At 36.6% G+C, this 26,183-nt stretch overlaps 1 protein-coding gene across 1 annotated transcript in view; it reads right to left on the reverse strand.

Annotated features, from left to right (window-relative positions):
- LOC134541639 (protein Daple) overlaps positions 1-26,183 on the reverse strand; it is a 93,323-nt gene that overhangs the window by 43,826 nt on the left and 23,314 nt on the right. The window contains exons 11-15 of the mRNA XM_063385215.1: positions 11,476-11,657; positions 10,590-10,742; positions 7,529-7,789; positions 6,484-6,590; positions 894-1,079 (exon numbers count right to left, since the gene is read on the reverse strand). Of these exons, the coding sequence (XP_063241285.1) occupies positions 894-1,079; positions 6,484-6,590; positions 7,529-7,789; positions 10,590-10,742; positions 11,476-11,657 (889 nt within the window). The remainder of the gene's footprint in view (positions 1-893; positions 1,080-6,483; positions 6,591-7,528; positions 7,790-10,589; positions 10,743-11,475; positions 11,658-26,183) is intronic.

Raw genomic sequence — 26,183 nt, forward strand, 5'->3', positions numbered from 1 at the left:
CAATTTTAAGTTATAACTGGTCAAATCTTAGCAAATAGCAAAGCTCCTCTGTATGAAGTAAAATACTACCAGAAAATGCATTAGTAGAGACAAAATTTTGTGGTTTTATTTTAGTCCAGTTTCATGTTTAAAACAGAAGATTTCGGTTTTATTATTTTTTTTATTTTTACAAAAGCTGTTTAGTAATACTAACTCCACCAAAACAGTGATAAAATTGATATGCTGCAATTATTACAACTAAACAATTTGTAATAAATTGGTCTAAGAACAGATACATTCAGATTTTAAAAAAAATTAATGAACATTTGTAGCTTAAAAGTGATTCAATAAGAATAATAAAACCGATTTAAATTAATTTTTCTTATCCATGCACTTTATTAAAATAATTTGTCCAGAAATGACATTCGTCGAATTTCAAACATTAAAATATTATAATTTTACGATTTGAATTATGTTTTGGTTGGATGCTACTCGATTCCACTAATAAACTTGCATTTCCTGTGTCATGCGGTGATTTGACGCATGGTTTATCAGTGTTGTTTTGGTTTTATCACAGTCAGTGGCGTAGCCAGGATTTGTGTATGGGGGGTGTTAAGAAGCATGGCCCCTCCCCCAAATTGTAGCGGGGGAGTCCGGGGGTCCTCCCCCGGGAAAAATTTCGATTTTAAGGTGTAAAATAGTGCTATTTTAGCAGTTTTCGGTTCTTAAATTTAAATATTGTAAAGGTAAAAATTTTTATTAATTTTTTTAATATGAAATTTGTTTGAGTGATGAATAAGAAATTTAAATAAAGATTTGGTGCTAAGGGGGGATAGGGGGGAAGGGGTTTAAACCCCTAACCCCCCCTCCCCTGGCTACGCCCCTGATCGCGGTGCATGAGACTGCGAGCGAACCTCTCCAGCAGGGTGTCCGGGTCCAGCAGCTGCTCCAGCTCCAGGCCGATCCTCTCCAGCGCGAGCCGGGCCTGCTGCTCCGTCTTCTTGTGCGCGATGAGCCTCGCCTGGAGGGCGGCCAGGGCGTCCCGGTCTGCCGCGGCGCCTCGGGCCGCCTCCTGGCCGTCCCGCACCAGCCCCTGCAGCCTGCGCACGCCGCTGCCCCGTCACATCCGACCCTCTCGCGCAGCATCACTTCCTGCATCATTTAACACTGGACCCATCCACACAAATAAAAAATTTTAAAGGTTCGGTTCGTTCGAAACCTCAACCGACCGGATGTTCTTCCACCGATTACTTTGAAATTTTTGACACGATGATTTCATTCGAATACACGCGTGTGTTGTCGTTCCGCCAGCTGTCTCATTTAATCAAAATTTAATTGGCGTTTAAATAATTTGTGGCGGTATTTCATTTTGCTTTTATTAAATGTTAGTTTTTCATACCTGAAAAAAAAGAAAAATCTATTTTTTTCCTCCAAATTCGCGTACAGGCTTTTTTGGAGTCGAAAATTTGGAAGAAAAAAAAAGGGGGGAGCAAATACAGGAGTAAATAAGGTACCTATCTCACACCTGTGACAGGTAAAAAGATAAATAAAAATGAATGTTATATGTTCATCTGCTGTTTTATAAAGATAAAGATACAGATAAGAAGATATAATAGACATATAGAGACATGTGAGAGGTATAGATAGATATAGATACAGGTATTTACTGTACATGAAGTAGCCAGCATTGTATGAACTAACCACAGAGTGTAGAAACTTAGTTTGGAGGGATGGGGGATGATTTTTTTTTCAAAATCTCAGGCAGACAATGAATTTACTCATTTTTGGTTCAAGGTCAAACATACAAAATTTTACCAGGCTTGATTAATATTATAAATTATTCTGATGTTAAACTTTAATATGTAAAGACTTTCAATCAGTAAAGACTAATTTTAGAGTTTAGAATTTTTAAAATAAATGTACATTCTTTTTTAAATTAGTATTACGTAATTTTTAGTTAATTTAAATCCCTAGGTTTAAGGTGGTAAAACTTCTCTCAGAAAACATCCTACACAGAATGATGAAACTTAGGATATAGTTGGTACTTAATTAATCTCTCGCAGCTGTTTTTGCCCTACTGAGAGAGTGGTAAATTCTGATTAACGTTTCCCCTTATGCTTTGAAAAAGTGATGGTGATTGTTCAGAGGAAAAACTTCAATGCCCCGAGTTACATTTTGACTGGATTTCCTAGAATAATTTTAATATTGACTTTTACACTAATATTTATTAAAAAAAACATTTAGCCTTATTTTTTTTATACACCTAACTACCCTTCCTCATTAACATTATTTTTATTTATTTACTATTTATAACATTTTATTGCAAATTTTAAGCAAATACTTTTTTTTTGTGTTTACATCTTGGGATACGGCATTTGGTCGAAGTAATTTTGTGAATGGAATGTAAGTCAAATGAATGGCAATGTGTAACCACAGTACCGCCATCTGTGGAACTCACAGAAATCTTCAAAAGATGGTGGACCAGCGTAATTCATCCATTTATATCGCTTTCGTGAACATCGTAGAATTACACAGCGTTTAGATGTCAAAAAAAATTTATAATAATATAACTATCCTTTAATACTTTATGTTAATATTTATAGTCATAAAAATATATGACAACTTAAAAAATATGTAATAATCCTGGTACTACAACCCCTTAGTTAACACTAAAATTAGAGATAGCACAGTGTTCATCATACTGCAGAACAAACAACCAAATGTCAGCCTACATATATTCTACACCATGAAAAATAAAAGAATTTTGCAATGAAATTTTTACTGTTAAATCAACTCATTAAGATAACTGTTTATTTGTAGGAAGTATTTACAGACCAATTTCTGGCATTTAAGCAAAAACAAATATATACACTTACACTTAGCATTAAAAATTATCTTGTAAAATGTTTCAAGTTAGGTAAACAGAATCTTAGTTTCATTACTTTTCAGTGACTTTTAAAAATTTCTTAACCTTTAGACATCATGGAGAAGTGAGACAAGAAGAAACAGCATAAAACAAAGTTATAAACTTGTTTACTGTGTGCCATGATCAACAATTGGAGACCGATTCTCATTTTTCATGTTCCGAGGGGCTTGTTAGTTTATGAACACTAAAACCTTTGAATATATATACTGTATAGAAGTCACGAGTGGATAGGATTTACTCTACGTTTTTCAGAAGCGTATGATGAGCAGCTTGGGAACTTCACCGCTGCAGTGCGCTGCCATAACGCCCTGTATTGTCTTAGTTGTTATTTACACGTTAGAGCGCAGCACTGTCGCCCGCTGTCATTTCCCGCACCCCCCATCTATCATTCACTGCAACTCAAGGTCGTTCAACAGGAGGGGGAAGGGGTGTTTGAAGAGTTCGACACTTGTCCGCTAGGGACCACCACAAGTCGATGCCCTAGAGATGGTGGCGATTGCGGCGGTGAATTAACCAACTACCTCAAACCGTATTAGAAATTTTAACCTGGGCTGGCGACTTCTATACAGTATATATATTCAAAGCTAAAACTGTACCTTCTCTTTGGAGCTCACAATATTCTAGGAGGCACCACCCTCTCAAAACTTTCTGTGCATTAGCTACATAAATTAGCCCACATCTAGCTTAAATATGTTAAAAAAAATTAAATTCTAGCCATGTAAATATTTTAAATAAATATTACCAATTATAGTACAATACTGACAAAAATGAAGGGGATCAAAATTTATATTAGATTGCTTTGTTTGGTAGAGTTTAATGTCACACAATTATGCACAGAGCTGAAGGCGACAGGACTTCCAAAATCAAAAGGGCTCCAAACCACTTGGGTACTCAACAGGTAATGCTTGGCGAGCAGTTAAGTAGATACACACAGCAGCATTATTACAATGATTGTTGTTTTTAGAAGAGTTGATGCGTACCTGAGCTGTGCCAAGTTGGCAGTTTTTGGTTCCCTATTTTCTGCCTACTGTTTGACTCTGCCGGTGTATTCAGAACAACACTTTTCCACCAAAATATTGCAAAAGTTTTTATATTACATATTAATAAAATTTACATTACCAGTTACTTATCTGCATATTACCAACCTCTTTTACATCTAATCATTAAATAAAAAAACAATTTGTATCCTCTAGCATATACTAAAAACTACTAGAATTTAATTTAAATTTCATATCTAAACTGTAAATAATATTTAAGTCCTGCTAGGGCATTGGGATCGAACCCATGATCCTCGGCACATGAGCGTATAACGCAAATGATTACGACCATCGAGAATGCAGTTTAAATCTATCTTAATAATAATGGATTTATCGACTTTATGAAAGCAGATACAGCGAAACCCCTTATTTACGTTACCGTTATTTACGTTTTCCCGTTATTTGCACTATATTCTTCAGGTCCCGTTTGGTTCCCATATAGTCTAATACAATACTTTCCCGCGAATTACGTCTCAAAAATCGAATCAATCCCGCTATTTACGTCACGTAACAACCATAAACAACCAGAAAATACCGTGGAGCTAGTAGGCAATGAACATTTTAAATAGCAAAATATGCATACAGTAGAACCCTGTTATAATGTTCCTGCATATAATGTTTTCCTGCTTATAATGTCATATTTTTAAAGTCCCAATATTTACCCCATAAGGACAATGCATTTATTTCCTGCATATAACGTTCATAAATAGTGTAATTTCCTGCTTATAATGTTTGCTTTCTAACATTCAATAAATGGGGGGAAAATGTTTTGAAACCCAATTATTCCAACACTTATGATAAAAAGTTTCCTTTATGTATGTTTATGTTTACAATCACTACCGTACAATACATGAAGTTTGTTAAAATACAATTTTATGCAATATACTGAAGGTACACAATGTTAATAGTTACGTGTCAGTTGGCACCCTTAGTCAACTCTTCTCTTCCTTGCCATTCCAGTTGGTATTCAGATGCACGTACATAGTCCTACGATATTTAAGTTGCCAACCATTGAGCGAGGGCATAACAAAGTGTTTTCTATTGCTTACAAATAATTTTTTTTTTTTTCATTCATACGTAGGAATCCCAAAATTAAACATTTTCAGGTGGCAAAGGAGTAGACGTTCTCACTCTTAATGTTGTTGTCATGAATCGTGAGACAATTTTACAAAAAAATGTGGCAGTGTATCTTTAAAGACAAACAAAATTTAACCAGGGAACAAGACGAAGTTGAAAAATTGTTGGCTTGTTTCAGAAAATTCATGTATCAAGTATACTATCTTTGGTTTTAACATTAAAATTGTTTACATAGCTTGGTGAGTCCATTGGTACAAAGCTCGAACATTGTTAAGTGCTAAATTGAGATTTCCTGCTTATAATGTTTTCCTGCTTATAATGTTTTTTTCTTGTGCTCCCTTGAAAAACATTATAACAGGGTTCTACTGTATTTTATAACATGAAAAGTTGCTTTTATTTCTAAACATGTAATAATTTAAGCCTAGGCGTGTAAAAGTACGAGTAATTATAGCAGGAGACAATCTTAAATGCACGAGGGAAAAACGTAAACTCATGAATGTACAAACATGGCTGCTTGTAAGTTCTGATACTGTATTTATGTCACAACTTAGCCGAAATACTGGATCGAGACACAAACTTCACAAGATAAAATGAGCGGTGTCTTGGTAACTGTTTTATACGTCTTTTGTAATTTGGGAAGTATTGTACAGTTGACGCCATATTTTTTAAACTAACCATTTATTTCTGGGGATCGTAAATAATTAATTATTGGTATCAAGACATCATGATAAACGTAAACTTGAACATGTCACGGCAGCGAGAAAACTGGTGCGTATACCAATAAACTGGTATTAGAACTGGATAAAATTGGTACACGGGAGGTGGAGCTTATATTTTTTTCCGCTAAGCTCGCTTCTATTGGTTGGCGGCTGATGGCGTCATGAGTCTGGGCGGAGCATACAGTGCGCATGCGCCGCCGCGTCGTTACAGCAGCTGACCGAGTACAATGACCTTTCTCCGCGTTTGGCGCGCTATTGACGGTAAATATTCATCAATTTGCGGCCTTTTCTTAAAAAATTTTTTACTGTGAGCAATGTGTATGTAGCCCGTATTTGTTATAAACCCTGCCGGTTGCAACTGTATTTATAATTTGGAGAGGCAAATAATCTCCTTGAACAGCCAAAAAAGCAAGCAGAAGAAAATTTCAAATTTATTTTTTAGGAAGTAATCAGAAAAACATTTTGGCTTTCATTCTTTTTTTATTTTTGTCAAATGTGGTAAATTAATAATTGATTAAATACTAAAGTAAAATTTGTTGTTAGTGTGTTTGTACCTGCATTGTAGTATGTGCTATTAAACAAAAGGAAAAAAAAATTCTAAATAAGGTAAACTGTACTCCTTTTTATACTTTTCCCTTTATTTACACTTTCCCGCTTTTTACACTTTTTTACTTTGTCCCCATGAAAAGTGCAAATAAGGGGTTTTGCTGTACGTAAGTACAAGCACGATGGAGACACCACGTACTTGGAGACTTGAGTCCCAGCTTCGTTGAGCTCCTTAGCGAGCTGGGTCAGCTCCTTCTCCTTGGCCTCTGCCTCGCTAGCGCAGCGGTCCAGAGCCACTTCCTTCTCCTGTCCACCCAGAACAAGCACTGTCATGGCATCGCACAGAGAAACCACACTCCTGGTTGCATCAACTGCATAGGTTGAACAATGCTGGAAGCTGCAGTGTAGTACCACACCACACAGGCTGCAATAGTTTCACAACACCATCATTGCATTAGTATACATGTGTAATAGCAGCCGACATGTATTGATACGATTGCTTTGTGCTCTGTTTACATCAAGTAAACACATTTATATAGTTTACAATCTCAAATACAATTCATGGATTGTGTGAATAGCTTCCCATAGTAATATATCTATTTCACTGATAGCAATTAAGAAATAAAAAACAACATTAAATTCATGGTTGAGTCTCCATTTCCAAATGTTTGTTTTGACATCTTATTCTTGGCTCCTTTAAAGCTTTCCCACAATTACAAGCCATCTCTTTTCTCAGTTCAAATTCCTTGCATTAACAATATTAAAAATATGTGTTTGATCATATTTAGTACTTTATTTTGTGAGCGTTTTTTTTTTTTAATTTTTAACCACATTTATGAACGAGGGTCGAATTACGTTTCACAGATATGTGCGTTCTTGTAATATCTTTGTGTCAATACATGTACAAAGTTGTGGTTTGTTACGCGACGTAGACTGCGACAGAAAACTTAAGCATATAATATTTACATAATATAAAAATTAGTTTGCGGGAAATCTTTACTATTAAAAAAATTGGTTTTCCCCAAAGTATTGTCACGAGGAGACGTATTACTTTCCCGAAGTTCGGGAATGGTCGCTTTCCCGACTTTTATCCCGAGTTTCGGGATCCCGTCCACCGCTAATATTTTAATGAACTTCAGTGGAATGTAAATACTAAAGAGGTTTTCATTTAATTTTTTTTAATTTGCATTATAGAAATATTCAGTAATAATTGTGAATGAACGAAGCTAGGTAGTGAGACGCACCTCCACGGCCTGGCGAGCCCGGGCCAGCTCGCGCTGCAGCCCTTGGACCTCCTTCTCCAGCGCCTCGGACCGCTGCAGGAGCTGGGCATGCCGGGCCTCCAGCTCTGCCGCCCGCCCCGCCTCCCCCCGCCAGCGCTCCAGCTGCGCGCAGTTCCCCTCCAGCCGGCGCTCCAGGTCGGCCAGCTGCAGCTGCAGCCGCTGCTTCTCCGCGCGCGCGCCCGCCAGGCCCGCCTCCAGCTCCCCCGCCTGCCGCTTGCTGGCCTGCCCGCACCACACTCCGGCCGTTCTCTCAACCCATCACCGTCCCCTTCGTCCTCTCCAGCCACTCCGTCCCCTCCGTCCTCTCCAGCCACTCCGGCCACTCGGTCCACTCCAGCCACTCCGTCCACGCCAGCCACTCCGTCCACGCCAGCCACTCCGTCCACGCCAGCCACTCCGTCAGCTCCGTCCGCTCCGTCCACTCTGTCAGCTCCGTCCACTCCGTCAGCTCCGTCCACTCCGTCCGGCCGTTCTCCCAACCTACCACCATCCTACTACCCCAGGGGCGTAGCCAAGGAGAGGGGGTTTAGGGGTTCAAACACACACCCCCCCAGCGCCAAATATTTAATTAATAATCTTATTCTTCTCTCAAAACAAATTTCATATTAAAATTAATAAAAAAATTTTACCATTACAATATTTAAATTTAAGTACCGAAAACTGCTAAAATAGCACTATTTTACACCTTAAAATCCAAATTTTCCCGGGGGAGAGCCCCTGGACCACTGCTTTCATACGGGGGGGGGGGGGGGGGGGGGGGGGGCATGCTTCTTAACACACACACCCCCCCCCCCCCCCATACACAAATCCTGGCTACGCCACTGATGTACCCCTACCTGGCACACCATGAAACAAAACTAATTTTTCAGGATAGCAACTTAACTTCCAGGTTTCTTTGCTAGTAGTGTCCATTACATTCAATATATAAAGGTATTTTATGTCATTTAAAATATTAACAAAATTTTTAAAAATAAAACAATTTTATGTTTCTGCTTATAGGTACTTCATGTTATTAATTTTTAAATTGTACTAGTTTGTATTTTTATTTGCCAAAATCTTGTGGCACACATAGAGGTTCCATAGCATAATGGTTGGGAAACCCTGTGCTAGAGCCTTCCAAACGTTTTGCCAAAACCAATCATACTAAGATATTCTGTTGCGGTTTTCTCAGGAAATGAGGAAAACATGCCACCAGTTGTAAAATTTTAAATTCCATTAATATTAATTTCATAAAAAAATCACCAAAAGTATGTAATAAAAACACAAACTATAAATCAGGAATAACACAATCCTCCTTCATTTTGTTACAATGAAAATCCACACTTAAAAACCAAATGTCTCATATTGTTTTCAAACGTTAACCAATAAGCGATAAAGATCTACATATGATGGCCACAGAGGGCGAAGAAACACTTAGTAAAAGCTTGTAGGTTGTCCTCATAGTCAACCTCCCCAGAAGATGGTAGTGAGTGCAGTTCTTCCACTAACTCTTACCATTATGCTCAAGCTGATAATTCATAAATGTTTGGTAATATCCTGTTCTCTACTCTTAGACATTACCAAAATCCACACAGAAACGTGTTATTACAAATAAAACTTCAAAATTTACACATGGGGACACATTTGAGAAATTAACATCAACATCCGGCAATGCTTTGATTTCATATTGTCCATCTCCACTTGCATTATTAAAAAGTTCAGCTAATACAAATGAAGATATTCCACAGTAAAAATAAGAAAAGCTTTGTTAATTCATAAAGCTTACAAATAAAACTTCTTAGTTATAACAAAGAGATAACGTAATTTAACAGTTGCTGAACCATACTGTTGCAAATACAATAGACTCCCGATTATCAGGGTGCTGGTTATTGTTAGCAGATTAACCGTGCCATATTTCTCTTTCATATACCATAAAAACAAAAATTATTTTTGAATTTTTATTTCTGTGCTCGCCCGATGGCAATGGCACTGTGCAATGAATTAGTAATGCAACAAATTAGTGGTGCAATGAAATAATAATGTGACGAATCAACAAAAAAATATTTTGCTTTTCTTCAATAGCTCTTCACTTCATTGCATAATTATTTCCGGCGAGGCCCAAGTGTTCAGCACACGTTTATATTCCGCCATCCTCCATGTCAAGAGCAGCTCTGGAGAGAAATGCCAGAAGCTTTCCGGACTAGTTTACCTTGCACCACTAGAATGCGCTAGTGGCAAATCATGGCAGACACATTTAGTAAACAAAAGTGTCTGGAATTGCATTAACAGGTTAAATGATCTTTCTAATAATAGAAAACATTAAGATTATCTTTTTTAATTCTTATTAGAACTGAACTATATCTCTTCTGTCAATAATATTATTATTTTGTAACTCAGAAATGTTGGCAGCGCCTACATAGGAAAAAAAAATGATATGCCCAAGACCTATTATGTAACCAATGCAGTACATGAAGTTTTAAATTTAATTTTAGGGTGTTTAATCTCTGTTATTCAACATTTCTTTTGATGTACTTCAAATGTATTTAGATACGTATTAGCAATGTAAATTAATTTTATCGGTAGAGTATTGATTAAAATGGTAGTCAGCAAGCAATCACACATGCCTATTTGAAAAACAAATTATTTTGATTAAAATACTCTATGGCAAACACATATGTGACTAGCGCTGTTTTGATTAGTGCTCTGTTTTACTAGAAAGAATTAGAATGTTACTTTGAGGAATGGGTGATACAGAGTTTGTCTAGATGGTAGGGATAAAAAAAATTTCAATTTTTTTTTGACATCGCTTTAACCGTGTTTTTCAGTTATCCGTGGACCCCGTGACAGTCATTACCCCAGATAATCGGGAGTCTACTGTATAGAACAAATGACATCACTGCTGTATACTACCAATAAAAAACTGAGCTCTTGTCTGTTCCAGCTCAGACAGCACAGGAACAACACAAATGCATAACCTGTGTGTTAATCCTTACACAAAGGACAAAAGTAAAAGTACTGTTTCTATGCAGTGACTTGTGTTTACCTGCAGGTCCTGAATGTGCTTGTTGTTGGTAGCAGTGATTTTCTCAACCGACTCATGGAGCAGTTTGTTCTCGCCCAGAGCATTTTTGAACATCTTCTCTAGGTCACTGTTCTGCTGTGTCAACCTCTCACAGGACTCCTGCAACTCTTCCAGCTGCCATGCAAGAAGATAAAATGTGTTCAGTACAAATAATTATTCCCAGCAGCTTGGTTAACTGTATTATCTGAACAGACGTAAAAAGACGAGAATGGAAAAATATCAACACAAGAAAATTATGTTTAGCCATAATTAGTTTAAAACTTGTCCTGTTCCCAATTTTATAAACTCACACTGTCTCGAAGAAAGTATTTCATCTAAAGAAAATAAAATAATTACACATTGCACCACAACTGAAATGGCCTGAGGAAAGTAGTAAGTATCACTATGATATAACAATTGACACGAAAATTAATTATTTCACTAAAGAAAATTATGTTCATAGGACCATTTTTGCATGCTTTCTTCTGGTTCCAAGGCAATACATATGTATTAACTTTGAGGCACAGATGCAGGCAACCTACTGATACACTTCACAGAAAATGTGAAATTTCAACGTGATGCCTTAACTAAAGATTTTTCTTTTTTTTTATAAAAAAAACTGTGTGACATTAAACTTACTGTTACTTCACTTGCTAAATACAATCTCTGTAAAACACTCACGAAGGTCTCCTAATTGCCTATGATAATTTCTAACAGTACTAAAATGCCATACATTCCTTTAAATAAGACATATTAAAGGACATAAAGCAGGGTGTTTTTTCACAGGGTTCTGGTGATAGATCAACTGCAGAACTTGAATCAAATACAGAGAAGAGAGAGGAAATGCGGAATATGAAATGCCAGAGACCTTGATCGAAAGCAGCTTCTTGTCCTTCTCAAGGTCAAGGATGCGAGAGTTGCTCTGGTGGAAGGATTCTTCCTTGAGGCTGTCGATGGTGGACAAGAGGCGGCGGTTCTCCAGCTCCAGCTTCAAGGCTCGCGCCTGGGCATTGGTCGTCAGCTGTTCCGAGAGGCTGTTGCTCCCGGAACCTGCCCCGTTCCACACCCATTACACACACGTGCTCACTGCCACACAAGGATCTGTGCAAGTCTTAAAAATAACTATTCATAAGATGTTTACTTACAAAACCTGAATAAATACAAAATATAAAACAGTGAACAGTAGTTGTACATACTCTTTGTCATTAAGTCTGTTATCATACCTTCCCATATTAGAACCCAAAACCTTGACTATCGATTACACAAAACCTCCAACAAAAATTACCTTTAAGATCAATCTATCTGTAGAGCCACGATTATATGGTAATGCGCGATAAAACGAAATAACACCGAAAACCGCTTGAAAACACGAAATAAAACGAAATTGTGCGAAATCCGCGATATGTCACGAAAGTTCATCTATCCTGATTATTTACGTTTTTTTTTTTCCATTCTGTAAGGACAATTCACTACCTTCAGCACAATCAAATATTTCTTACAGTAACTAGCAGCCATATATATTATAAGCGACGGTGATTCATTATAGATTTTAAAATGAAGTCTCGGAATTAACGTAATATTTTCTTTAAATGGTAATCTTGTGTACCATAATAATTTAAGATATTGATAACTATTATACAATGGCCACCGTTCACTTTCTGTAAATACAAAAATAACAAACGTCCAAAATATGTTTTTCTAAGATTACGTTTTTAATCATTGAAATATTACACACTAAAGCGCATTGTTTTTACTGTTTATTTAAAATAAAGTACGTAGGCTACGAAAATAAAATTAACCCTGCTTAACGTAACAATTGTAAATAATAAATAGTACATGTTTATGTCGGTATTAATTTTCACGTAAGTATGTTGGTATTCGGTATGCGTTTGTATTCACATCTATTCTCCATTGTTTTGATCTTTCCAGCACGGCAAGTTTTTGCGTATTGAGAGGTTAAATTTTTCCTATGTGATTAAAAATTTTTTTGATAATGCCTAAAACTAAGGTTTCTGCCAGTGACCGATCAAAAGAATTTTCCAGTGAAGGATTTTACATCAGTGATAAAATTTTAATGTGCAAATTCTGTAACTGCAGGCTAGACTACGAGAGACGCTATACGCTTGTGAAACATGTCGCGAGTGAGAAACATAAGCGTTTGAGGCAAAACTCATCTGTTAAACGACATCCTTGTCTAAGAGTCTTTAATGCCATTAATTTGCGGTTCAACCCAAGAAATGTGAGTAGAGTTAGCATAGAAGATGCAAACCTACAGAAGTCTCTGCATAACTTGCCTTCTGTTTCCCATCTTCCCATTGATACATTCATACATGGCTATTTATTTTATTTATTGATTTATTTGTATTTGTGACATGCCTACCGACAGCTAAAACACTTTTATGGTGGGCACGAAAAAAAAAAAACAAAAAAAAAAAAACTAAAATACAAAATACAGAAAACAAAAAAAAAAAGCTTATAACAACACAGAAACACAAATACATAAACAAGACAAACAAAGATATATAGAAATAAGAACAATAACAACTAGGTCATTAACAAAAATAAAAAACAAATACAAACATAATTAATACAGGTAAAATCAAATTATTAAATGTTAAGAGATATTGAAGGAAAAATAATATAGCTATGACAGACATAAATCAGAATATATATAATTAAACATTGTTGGAATTCAAATATAAATTATTGTAATTTGTTATAAGTATTGAGATTTTAAGGAATGGACTGGGTTATCGCTTTGTATCACTTTATTCGTTCAGTAATCAACATTTCGTCACCTTACGCCATTGATAGTTATTCTACCAGTGAGGAAGAAAGAAACGAAAACGAAAAAACAAAATAACAAAACAATTGCATAGTGAATAGTGTTGCCACAGGGCATAACATAAGGGTCAAACAATCGATATATAATAATGGTAATAATAATATAGAGTGCAAGAGTTCAATGTCTCAATACTCTCCCTCATTGAAGAGTGCACTTTAGTCGTCATCACTTTAGTCCAATTCCATCCATGTGGTTTGATAGCTTCGGTCTGTGAAGTGGTTTTGTTAACATGTCCGCTAAATGGTTGTCCGTTGATATAGGTTGAATGTCAATTAGTCCTTCCTGTACGACTTCTCTGACGAAAAAGTGCCGGATCCGTATGTGTTTTGTTCGTCGGTGCATTTCCGGGTTCTTGGCTAGTTTGATAGCGGATTCATTATCGACGTAGAGGCTCGGAGTCTCACGAAAGCTGCCGAGCTCTGTTAGAAGTCCTCCCAGCCAGACCAATTCCCTTGCGGCCTCACTGGCGGCCACGAGCTCTGCCTCAGTAGTGGATATTGCAACGCTGGTCTGTCTCTGACTGCACCATGAAATTGCTCCTCCAGCATACTTGGATATTATCCCTGATGTGGACCGTCCGGTGCTGGGGTCTCCACCAAGATCCGCATCACTGTAGCATTCGAGGAAACTTGGGTCCTTTCCTGATTGGTATACGATTCCAAGTTCCTCAGTTCCTTTCAGGTATCGGAATATTCTTTTGACACGAACTATGTCTTCAGCAGTTGGTTTTTCCAGTGCACGCGAGGCAACGCCTACAGCGAACGCGATGTCCGGTCTTGTTGCTACCATTAAGTACATCAGTGCGCCTACCGCTTGACGATATGGGTAGTTTTCGATTTCTCTCCCTGATTCAGAATTCCCTTGTGGATTACTTACAATGGGTGTCGACACGCTCCTACAGTTTTCCATGCCGAATCTCTTCAAAATCTTCCTAGTGTAGTTCCTTTGGTCTACTTTGATTGTACCATCGTCTTGATGGGTTACTTCCAGTCCGAGGAAGTAGGACAGCTTCTTATGGCTGACTTTGAACTCAGATTTCAGCGCTTCCAAAAAATTGTCCAACTCCCTTTTGCTGGTTGATGCAATTAGCCCATCGTCAACGTACAGTGCTAGGATGAGTTGATCTTCACCTATTTTTCTTGTAAATAGACAGGGGTCAGCACTACAAGTAGTGAAATCTAGGGTTTTCAGAAAATCAACGAATCTCTTGTGCCAACATCGTGCTGCTTGTTTCAGTCCGTACAAGCTCTTTTTGAGTCTGCAGACTTGATTTGTGCCGTCATTGTATCCTTCGGGTTGCTGTATGTAAATTTCTTCGCTATCATAGAGCTCACCATAGAGAAAGGTAGTGGACACATCAAATTGGGCGAGTGACATCTTCTTGCTTGCTGCGATGCTTAGGATGGTTCTTATAGTACTCATCTTCGCAACAGGACTAAATGTTTCATTGTAATCTACCCCTTTCTCTTGTGAGAACCCTTTGACGACTAATCTGGCCTTGTATCTTTCAATGTTTCCATCTGGGTTTTCCTTGATCTTGTATGTCCACTTGCAAGCCAGTGCCTTCTTGTCTTTGGGTAAGCTCTGAAGCGTCCACGTTTCGTTTTCTGTCAATGCCTTCATTTCTGTGTTCATAGCTTGTCGCCAGCTCTCGGAGTTTTTCGAATTTATTGCTTCCTGGTAAGTACCTGGGGTGTCGGGATTTTCTGTCTTAATGAGTGAAACGTATTCTTCGTATCGCTGGGGGGGTCTTATTTTGTCCCTGTCTCTCAGTGCCATTTTCTGGTTTTTGACATTCTCTGGGTCGCTGAATTCTAGGAAATCTTCCAGATCACTTGATTCTTCTTGACATTTTTCGGGAGTATTTTGGCTATTGAACTGTTTTTCGTCCTCTGATTCGATTTCCTTTTCTTGACCCTCTTGTGACTGAGATTCCTCACACTTTTTGGGAAGGGAAATTGCCATTTTCGTTGTCAATGGTTTTTCGTTGAAGACTACGTCTCTGGATCTTATAATCCGTCTTCCGTTGTTCCATATTCTGTATCCGCAGAAGTCGTATCCAACTAGGATACCTTTGATGGTTTTTTTGTCCAGTTTACCCCTTCTTTGCTTTGGTATGTGAGCGTAGCATTCAAGGGCGCCCATATGATAATTTGTAGGGGGGGGCCAGACTTATGGGTATGAAGTATTTTTAATATTTTGGAAGACTTAACTGCAGCTTGTTACTAGCCATAAAATAGTTCCAGTTCTGACCCTGTTAAAATTTTTTTGTCCTGTTACTAAAATACTAGACCACAGTACTCATTCGCCATAAAAAAAATCTTTATTGGCTACTTTATTAATTAAATATTAACTATTTTATTGAAACAAATGAATTTTTAGCAACACAAATGCAGGAATACAGTCCTTATACTTTTGCAGCGTCTCGGGTACACGGATATCAAGCATACAGTCCTTCAACTAATTGCTCTCTTTACCCCTAAATAAATATCGCGTACAAATTAAATTAAAATAATTATAAAGTTTAAAACGTGTTGGTCAAAAGATTCAACTTTGGGAGAGAAACGATTTAAATATGTTATCACAGTCAGAAAACAGTTGTTTTTAAATGTAACACCTGGACTACGCTTATAATTATAGTCAAAAATTGTTTCACAATTAAATGAATATTACTATGTTTCGATATGAATCATAATTGCTTATCATTTAGAATTAGCACAGATGGATTCAGTAGTCGAGGACTATAAGTTTATTTAGTGATAGTAAAGCGCAGAAAAAATTAGTTTATTATTAAACTGGACAATTTAACCAAACATTATTTAGATGTTAAGGAATTAAGTGACACCAAAACCAATGAAAATAATCGAAAATTTCTAAATGCTGACACAACTCATATATCAGCTTTCCACAGAAGAGTTTAGTTCGGCGCAATTAATCCACACAAAGCAACTGGACACTATGTCGACGCGTATTTTAAGAATATAAGAAGATCCACATCGCACTATAATTTTTTTTTTTTTTTCGTGTCGTGTGGTGCGGGCCCATAGGCTACAGCCTAGATAGCCTGCGCGTAAATACGGCTCTAATAAACCCTCAAATAACATGTTCAGTACTTAACTTCAGAATTAAGAGTACATTAGAACCTCGATTTTACGGAGCCCGGACTCAACGAAGCCGCGATTTTACGAATATATTTTTCAGGAACCATCTAAAATTCGGAAAATTTGACACCAAAATATATTAATTAAATAACACTATAAAAACATATAAAAATATTTATTTTTAATGCACAGCGTATTCATATTTTAAAGCTAATACAACAGCCATTTACCGTTAGTGAATATTGTATAAGTTACTGCGGCTTCAAACTCAAAATCGAGAAGAAAAAAATGGACTAGGTACACTTTATTTGTCGCAAAGTTTGAAATTTCTTCGATTATAAAATTATGTCAAGGTCGTAAAAATATTTATTTTACCGCAAATGAACTATACTCGACATTCCTTACCCATTCCAACATTTCCAGCTTCAGAGCATAGCAACTGAGCTTGAAACCTTGTGAAGCGTGAGAGTAAGAAACGATATTGAGTAGCTACTTCCTCTCCTTTACGCTAATATCCAGCAACCCATGCCATTAGGCATTATCTTGACATGTGTCGCATTCATTACCTTCTCTGCATCGGTTTCCCAGTAAAAAACGCTCAAAAATGGTACAAGTGACGCAGCAAGTAGACGTGACGAGCGGATTTTCAACTAAGCTTTTTTTAACTTACTATACAAACAAATAATTCCCTATGGCTATCACAAATTCAAGGGCTTCTCGCACTAAAATATACTGTGTTTTTAATGAATGTCTGTCGTTACAGAGCAGCGATTTTCCTTCACCAAATAAGCCTATGATTAGAGACCGTAAAAATTCGCGGATTCCTTTCGAGACAGGCTGGAATCCAAACTCGTTTAGCTTAATGCTGCGTCAGTGATTGGACCGCAATTTACCTGAACGACTTTGAGCCAATGTCAAACACTCAATAGAAGAATTATCGAATCATAAGAATCGCAGTAAACAGTTCTCCCGAGTCGGTAGCCAATGACTAGGTGATAGTTGCCCGAGTAAATAGGAGCATTGTGGAGTCTATCATAGTGGTCATTGAAACCGCGAATTTTTCCAGTCTCTACCTATGATCACTTTTATGAAACAGTACAGGTGTACACTGAACTGTGTGCTTGTTCTCCTCGATTATGTTACTAAAAGTGCGTTCATTAATATTTTTCAAGCCGATCTGTTAAAGATTAACTGATAAATATGATAAGGTGAAGTCCATAAAAATGCAAGGCCGGGAATTCTTCCAGCTCATCAACCCGACCCTGGATAGTCTCGTCTGTGTTCAGTCGTCTCTGGCAAGGAGTGGACAAGTTTGCAAACTCAAATATAAATTTATTTTAGTAGCACGCGTCTTACGAAAAGGAAAGATATCCAAGAAAGGCATGTCGGACAACCTACTGTCACCACACGAAAGTTAACATTATGCAATGCGTGGTGCAACTGTGTTTAGTCGCTTGATGTCACTTTTATATCACTCGTGAAATGAGGCAAGTCGTGGAATATTAAAAAAAAAAATAAGGGGAACGCAGGGGATGGCAGAGGGCAGTCATTGTTTTTACTATTTAATATTATATATTCCGTTCAATAAATTATAACCTGTATCTTCACGGGGTGGGGTGATTAAAATTTTATGAAGATAACGATTTTACGAATGCAATCCAAGCGACCGTGAGCGTACGTAAAATCGAGATTCCAGTGTAAATTGCTTCCGAGTCTACTGAAGGTAGCGGAATCCTTATCCTTTTAAACTCTTTATAAGGGAAAAAGTGGTTTTCCTCTAAATTCAAAATTCCAAAATAAATTTTATGTTGTAGACTTTTCTGAACAATAATTCTTATTTGTGTAACTTTAAAAATTGCGAATATTCTGAGCGGATGTGACGAATGAGGAAAACTAAGAAACACTACATAATAACAATGGTTTTTATCTTTACACTTTTCACTTATTTATTTACACTTTAGTTATTTATCCTGACTGAATACACTAAACTAAATCTAGACCAGATGCATAAAACTGTAGGTAGACCTAAAGACTATTGAAAAATCTCTGTTTTGAGACGTTATTTGTGAACATACACATTATTATGACGAAAAAGTAGCAAAACATTTCGCCGTCTACAAGTACATGTCAACTTACGCGTCATCTAACTCTGACTGGTCTAAATCTGTTGTGTTGTGTTATCGCGTGAGCTTGGGCAGGATTACGAAGGGGAAATACTCGCCACGGGCGTTGCGCTTGAACAGCGTTTTCTCCCTGTACACAACACCTTATATCGCAGCATGAGAAACTAATGCTTGAACTAACATAAAAAATGAAGTAAACATGTAAAAAACGATATACAATAATATCTTCGTGTTGAACCACTTCTACACAATACCGAATTTAAATAATTTTCTTTAAACCCCTGACTACACTATATATTTTTTTCCTTCCCTGAAAGCTAGGGGGGGGCCACGGCCCCCCCCTGCCCCCGGGTATGGGCGCCCTTGGTAGCATTCGCTTCCTATTATCTTAAGGTGCTTGAGGCTTTCTTTCTTCCCAAACCAAAGTTCAAATGGAGTCTTGTCTTCTATTGTGGTTGGACCAGTTCTATTTAGAATGTAGACAGCTGTATTGGTCAATTCAGCCCACAATGCTTGAGGTAGGTTGTCATGAGCGTGTAACATAGCTCGAGCAGCTTCCACGACCACTCGGTTGTCTCTTTCTATGTATCCGTTCATCTCACTGCAGTAGGGCATCATGAGAATCTGTTGGATACCTTGGTCATCTAATAATCTCTTCATTTTGGAGTTGTCAAATTCTCCGCCGTTATCACTCAGAAATGACTGTGCCTTGTGACCAGCACGTTCACATTCTTTCAGCACTAGGAGGAATTTTTCATAGACCTCAGATTTTTCCTTTATGGAATATATGAATCGAAATCTCGTGAAATCGTCTTTGAATAATACATAATAACAGGAACCTGAACATGATGGTTCGAATGGGCCGCATACATCGGCGTGGATGATTTCACCGGGTGCTGTGGCTCTTTTCCTTCTGCCAAACTTGAGTCTGTGTGCTTTGCCATAAACACAGCCTTCGCAAACTTCAGAATCTATCTTGACAGTTATGCCTAGTTCTCGTTCGATGAATGCCTTTACATGCTTCTTATTTTGATGTGCTAAGCGTTCATGATAGAGCTGCAGAAGATCTTCGTCGCTGGATACAGAGTTTACATGATTAGCACTGGATAGATGCAGTTGATACAGTCCACCATTCCGCATTCGGGAGCCGGTCAAGATGTTCTTGTTATTGACTTGGAAACAGCATTTCTCGGCTGTAGAAACGAACTTGCTGCCAGGGTTTTTGTCCTGAGCAGACAAGACAGAAAATAGGTTTTTGCTCATTTCTGGCACGTACCAAACATTAGAAAATGTTAATTCTCTCTGTGTACCATCAATGTAGGTGTGCACAACAATATCGCCTGTACCGATGGCTGGCGCACTAATGCCATTTGCTGTTGTCACCTTATGAGAATTCTTTAACAGACATATAAAGAGACTTGTTGTTGCAAACATGGTTTGTGGCGCCATTATCTACAAACCAATTTTCATTATCACAGTTGGCGGAAAATACATCATTGTTGGTAGCATATAACACCATGTTGCTGTCAGAAAGGTCTTGAGATTTATTTTTAGGTGGCCTACCATCCCTTTTCCATTGTATGCAATTCTTAATAACGTGACCTTCTTTATGGCAGTAGTAACAGGTTACTTTGGACTTGAAATTATGTTTGAATGCAACAAGTGCCTCTTGTGAGTCTAAACATTTGGCCTGAGAGCCTTTGATTGCTAATTCTCTTTCGTGGGTACAGAGCTGACTGGTTAAATTCTCAACCGTCCTTTCACTTTTAGGCATTAGAAGCCAGCTGGATTTGAAAGAGAAATACTCAGGGGGCAGAGTCTCCAGAACCTTACAAACGAGTAACATATCTGGCAGAGTTTTAATTTCCATGCTTTCAGACAACTGTATGTTGAGGTTATTCCAAATATTTTTAATCTTTGACAGGTGACTAGCCATGTCGTCATTGGAATCTGACTTGTACGTGAAAAATTGCATACATAGACAGAAAGCTTTATCTTCAGTGACACCTTCATATAATCTATGTAACTCTTGCCAGACTTCCTTTGAAGTGTTGTACCTCATTACTTGAGTTAAAGTTTCTTCTGTCATGTTACTTGTCAGAATCAATAAAGCTTTCGTGTCCGCATTTTGGTAATAGTCTAATTTGGTATCATGAGCTGTTACCTGTTGAGCAGAAGCCGTTGGATCGGGTGGGACAGGCTTGGTCAACTTGCCGATGACAACGTCCTCACCCCCGGGAATACTTCTGAGTAGGATAAGTACCTTGTACTTCCATGTAGCCCAGTTGTTCTTTCCTTCGAGATTGCCAATGTTTACCTTCAGATCCATTTTGAAAAACTTTGACTGACTAATGGATCAAGAACTTGAAACGGGTTAACACACGCGCAACGAAAAGATAAAGTCGATAAAAACAGTCCAGCGATCCTGGGCCCATAACCTATTGAGATTTTAAGGAATGGACTGGGTTATCGCTTTGTATCACTTTATTCGTTCAGTAATCAACATTTCGTCACCTTACGCCATTGATAGTTATTCTACCAGTGAGGAAGAAAGAAACGAAAACGAAAAAACAAAATAACAAAACAATTGCATAGTGAAAAGTGTTGCCACAGGGCATAACATTAGGGTCAAACAATCGATATATAATAATGGTAATAATAATATAGAGTGCAAGAGTTCAATGTCTCAATAATAAGTCTATAAATAATATCATTATTAGTAATAAGAGTACACAGAGTAGAGCGTAAGCGGGAATTGAATTGAGGAATTCTTAAGGCAGTATTTTCAAGAAGATAAGGGCATCTGAATTTATGAATGTAATAGGGATGGGACGAATTCACATTTTGGTCGAATCCGAATCCTTGTTCGAATCCTCAGTGTTTGTCATCGAATCTCGAATCCCAGTCCCGCACTAAACTTCACATGTTATTAAAAAAAATCACACATTTATTTTAAAAAATTACATAGGCCTATGTATTAAAAAAAAATCATGTGTATGTATTTATAAAATAAGTGCATAGTGTATACACCTGATATAAAATAGAGACAAATAACCTCAAAAACCACACACGTAAGTTTGCATCTGTCTAATTCTCTGTTAAATTAATCCTTCCTATGTTTTCAATAAAATACGTTTGTATAACAGACACCACTTAAAAAAATTTACGTTTTTTTCTGCAATGTTATGTAATTGAAGGTTGGAAATGATCGAGTAGTTATGCCAATTGACAAAATGCAGCGTAGTTTATCTTATGTTTGTGCTTTTTCCGTTACCTTTATAATATAGTTTTGGTATACAATTTTCTAGAGCTGGACGAACCTCAGTTCTCTGGTTTCGAACCGAGCAGAACCAAACCTCATACATAAATAATTGTTTTGAATTAAAATGAACCGACCACCAGAATTTTGGTCTTTAACTGAATGGTGAGAAAGAAAGGTTCTCCAGCCATATGTAAAATTAAAACATTATATAGCTTAGCTTTATTAAATTGCAAAACATGTTATAAGTAAAGTTTATGCAATAAATAATGAAGGAAAGAAAACAGTTTATAGAAAATAATTTTGCATTTAATTTATTTATATATACATACTTTTAATTCATGAAGAAGTTCCATCTAAATTTCATAAAGAGTATCTTCCTTTTTCAGTGTACACTAACCTTCATTAAAAAAAATATAATATTATAAAGATGACCAACATTCAGCACAATGCCACATAACATATTTTTGTGGTTGACATAACCTAACATTTTTAATAAGTAAAACTTTTTAATAGGACATTAAAAAAAAGTTGAATGTGAATTAAGTTACCTATCTACATAAAAAACCCCGCTGACTGCAGTTGCTGTTTTCTTGGAAGAATTCTGCTAGTCAGAAGAAACTTTAGACATTTTTTGGGTGGTTCTGGGTCATCTGGGTCGTCATTATCTTTTCTCCATTTGGAAAACTTCAACGACGTAAGCCTGCTCATCGCAAATCACCTCCAGAATAATAATATTGTAAACGTAACGTAAGAAGTGTGGTTATAGAAATTTGCGTCAGAAAAAAGAAAACACGAGAAATAATGTGGCTGCCGCGACTATGCTAGTCAATTTAGTACCGTACTGTAAAATTTACTGGACCAGTATTTTTAATACACAAAATTAAATTAATATTTTCAGTACCTGACTGTTATAACCAAAAAGACCAAAGAAAATAAATACATCCCAGTAATTTAAAATATGTATTTTACGTAATCATTTCCTACCGCATTGGTCTTTTGTTAACTTGATCACGTTAGTTTTGCCGAAATACGAGAGTTCTCGTACATGCGCTTTAGTTTAACCAACGTATGGGGTACGCAATGTTTGGTGATTTTACAACACTTCTCGTACACGCACTATAGTTAAAGGTATAATATACAATACCTTTGGTATTTGTACGATAGTTTATATTATGTAGTACGAGAAATGCATACAAAAATCTCTAAAGTAAACAAAAAACAAAGCGCGCCTATATGAAAAAAAATGCTATGCGAGTTATGCGACAATTAATAATTTTATTTTTATTTTGTCTGCGCTTGAAACTGTTGAGGCGACGATTATGCGATAAAAGTCAGAATATTACAAGTAATGGAATTTTGTTGTGCTGTTTTGTGAATGGTCTCAAATGGGGGTTAGAAAATTAGAAAAACGTAATTTTTTTTAAACGAACGTTCGCTTTTTCGAATATATTTTATGAGGTTTCGATGAACTGAACGTAAGGGTTCGGTTCGGTTCGGTTCTAAATTTTCGAACTTCGCCCAGCACTACAATTTTCAATTACTACCTAAAACTCTTAAAAACCCACCTCGAATCCTACCTCGAATCCCACCTCGGATCCTACGAATCCTCGAATCCATAGGATTCGGTATATTCAACGAATCCAAGATTCGAAAATCCCATCCTTAGAATGTAATAATTATGAACAAAAAGAGCATCAAGATAGGCCCTACGGTCTACCAGAGGTGTCCAATTGGGGCGTGGGAGGTTCCTTGTAATAATTAAATCTATAACTTTATTTTGAATACTTTCGATTTTTTCAGTATCTGTTAAGTTGATACCATTCCAGATAACAGAGCCATATTCTAATTTTGATCTTATAAGTGCCATGTAAAGAGAGATAAGTGAGTCTGAGTTGGTTGCATAAGAAGTAATAAATTTTATAAGCGCTAGAGTTCTTCGTGCATAGGAATATATGTAATCTACATGTTTATGGAAATATAGTTTTGAATCAAGGATGATACCGAGATCCTTTGTGTAGTGGGCTTGAGAGATGATAGAATTCGCTAATTTGTATGAATATTTAATCGGATGGTATTTCCTAGTGAACGATATAACCTTGGTTTTATCTTTGTTGAGTTTGACCAAGTTTCTTAGACACCAATTATTAACTTTAATAATATCTTCTTGTAATAATTCAAAATCCTCTAAGGAATAAATATTTTATAAATTTTTAGATCATCAGCAAAAAGAATTCCGGTAGAGTAGCAAAGTACTTGTGTAATGTCATTAATAAATATATTAAAGAGAAGAGGTGAAAGAGTACCTCCCTGGGGAACACCAGAACACGCATTATACTGAGAAGATCTATGATTGTTGATCGATACAAAAAAACTTCTGTTGGATAGGTAGCTTGAGAACCAATTGATATAGTTTCCACAGAGACCAAAATGGGATAATTTAATAAGAAGTAAGGAATGGTTTACAGTATCAAAGGCTTTAGCCAAGTCGAAGTAACAGGCATCGGCCTGACCCCTATTTGTAACTATATTATATATATACAGGATTAAGAAAGGTAAGAAGATTAGTGGTAGTAGACATACCAGACCTGAAACCATGTTGATTATTGGTGAGAGTATTACTAAGTTGAAAATTTAAAAATTTAGCTATAATTTTTTCAAAAATTTTGGAGAACCCATTAAGTAATGATATTGGCCTGTAGTTTGAGACGTCTAATTTTGAACCATTTTTATGAATAGGAATAATTTTTGCTATTTTCCAATTATTGGGAAATATATTCGTTTTCAGACTGGTGTTAAAAATGTGATAAAGTAGAGGTACTAAAAGATGGGCACAGCCTTTAAGAATAAAATTGGGAATGCCATCAGGACCTGTGGATTTAGTTGATTTTAAGTCCTTAATTGCCCAAAGTATTAGACTTTCAGAAATTTTAGGCACAGCTATAGTCTCAACAGACATGACCGATGTAGTTATTGGGGGAGAAGTATTTGGGGTTACATATACACTAGAGAAATACTGAGCAAACACATTCGTTACCACATTCGGATCATTTGATATATCCCCATTTACTTTAAGGGAAAGTTGTTCATAATAACCATCTTTCATTAATTTAACATATCTCCAGAAACTTTTAGGGTTTTTCTTGATATTGTTGTTTGTCGATTGAGTCCAGTGGATTTTGTCGCGTTTAATTAGAGATTTCACAGATTTTATAAAATGAGAGAACTTTTCATACTAGAATAGATTATTATTTCTTTTGTACAACTTGTGGAAATGTTTTTTAGATTTAAGAGCACTTATTAATTCGTTGGAAAACCAAAGGGATATTTAAATTTTTTTTTTAATAGAAAGAGGTATATAAGTATCAATTTTTTCAGAAATACAAGTTGTTAGTTGATCCACGAGATCATTAACATCAGTAGAACTATAAAAGTATGACCAGTCACAGTCATTAATAGAGTTGTAAATACCAAGATAATTCCCTTTTTTGTAATTTCTGAACACAGAAGAGGGATTAATATTATTGTGACATGTTTCTAACATGATGTTAATATTTAAAGCGGGATGGAATATATCTTCTTTGATAAGGATATCAGCAGAATGTGATACCAAACAATGAGGAAGATTAGAAAGACACAGATCTAAGAGATTTATAGCTGGTTGGGTACAATTAAATTGTGATAAACCAAGACTGGATGTGAAATTCAGTAGGTAACTGGCTTTAGATTTGACATGTGAGTGTATAATGTTATCAGGATTAGAATTAGACCAGTCAATGCCAGGCACATTAAAATCACCAAGAATCAATATATCATCACAACAGACTAGCAGTTTATCTTCCAAGGCTTCAAAATAATTCCGGTAAATATTAGGTGTGATATCTGGAGGTAAGTAGATAGTACCAAGTATTAATGATTTCGTAGGCGTTAGTTTTATTTTTAACCAGACAGCTTCGATGCCGGGGAAAACGTAATCATACAAAGGATGCACTGATAAGAATTTATGCTTATTGATGGCAGATAAGACACCTCCGCCTCTATTCTTCATTGTTAGTTGTGAGTTTCTATTGTCTCTAAAAACTAAATAACGGTCTGTAAAATAGTGAGAGTTTATATTATTTTTGTTGAACCATGTTTCAGTTAAACAAATAATATCAAAATGTGAACTAATTAGGTTTTCCTGAAATTCAATAGATTTGGTTCGTAAACCTCTCACATTTTGATACGCAACTGAATATTCTTCAAGAA

Source organism: Bacillus rossius (assembly GCF_032445375.1).
Source record: "Bacillus rossius redtenbacheri isolate Brsri chromosome 4 unlocalized genomic scaffold, Brsri_v3 Brsri_v3_scf4_1, whole genome shotgun sequence".
Classification (NCBI taxonomy): Eukaryota; Metazoa; Arthropoda; class Insecta; order Phasmatodea; family Bacillidae; genus Bacillus; species Bacillus rossius.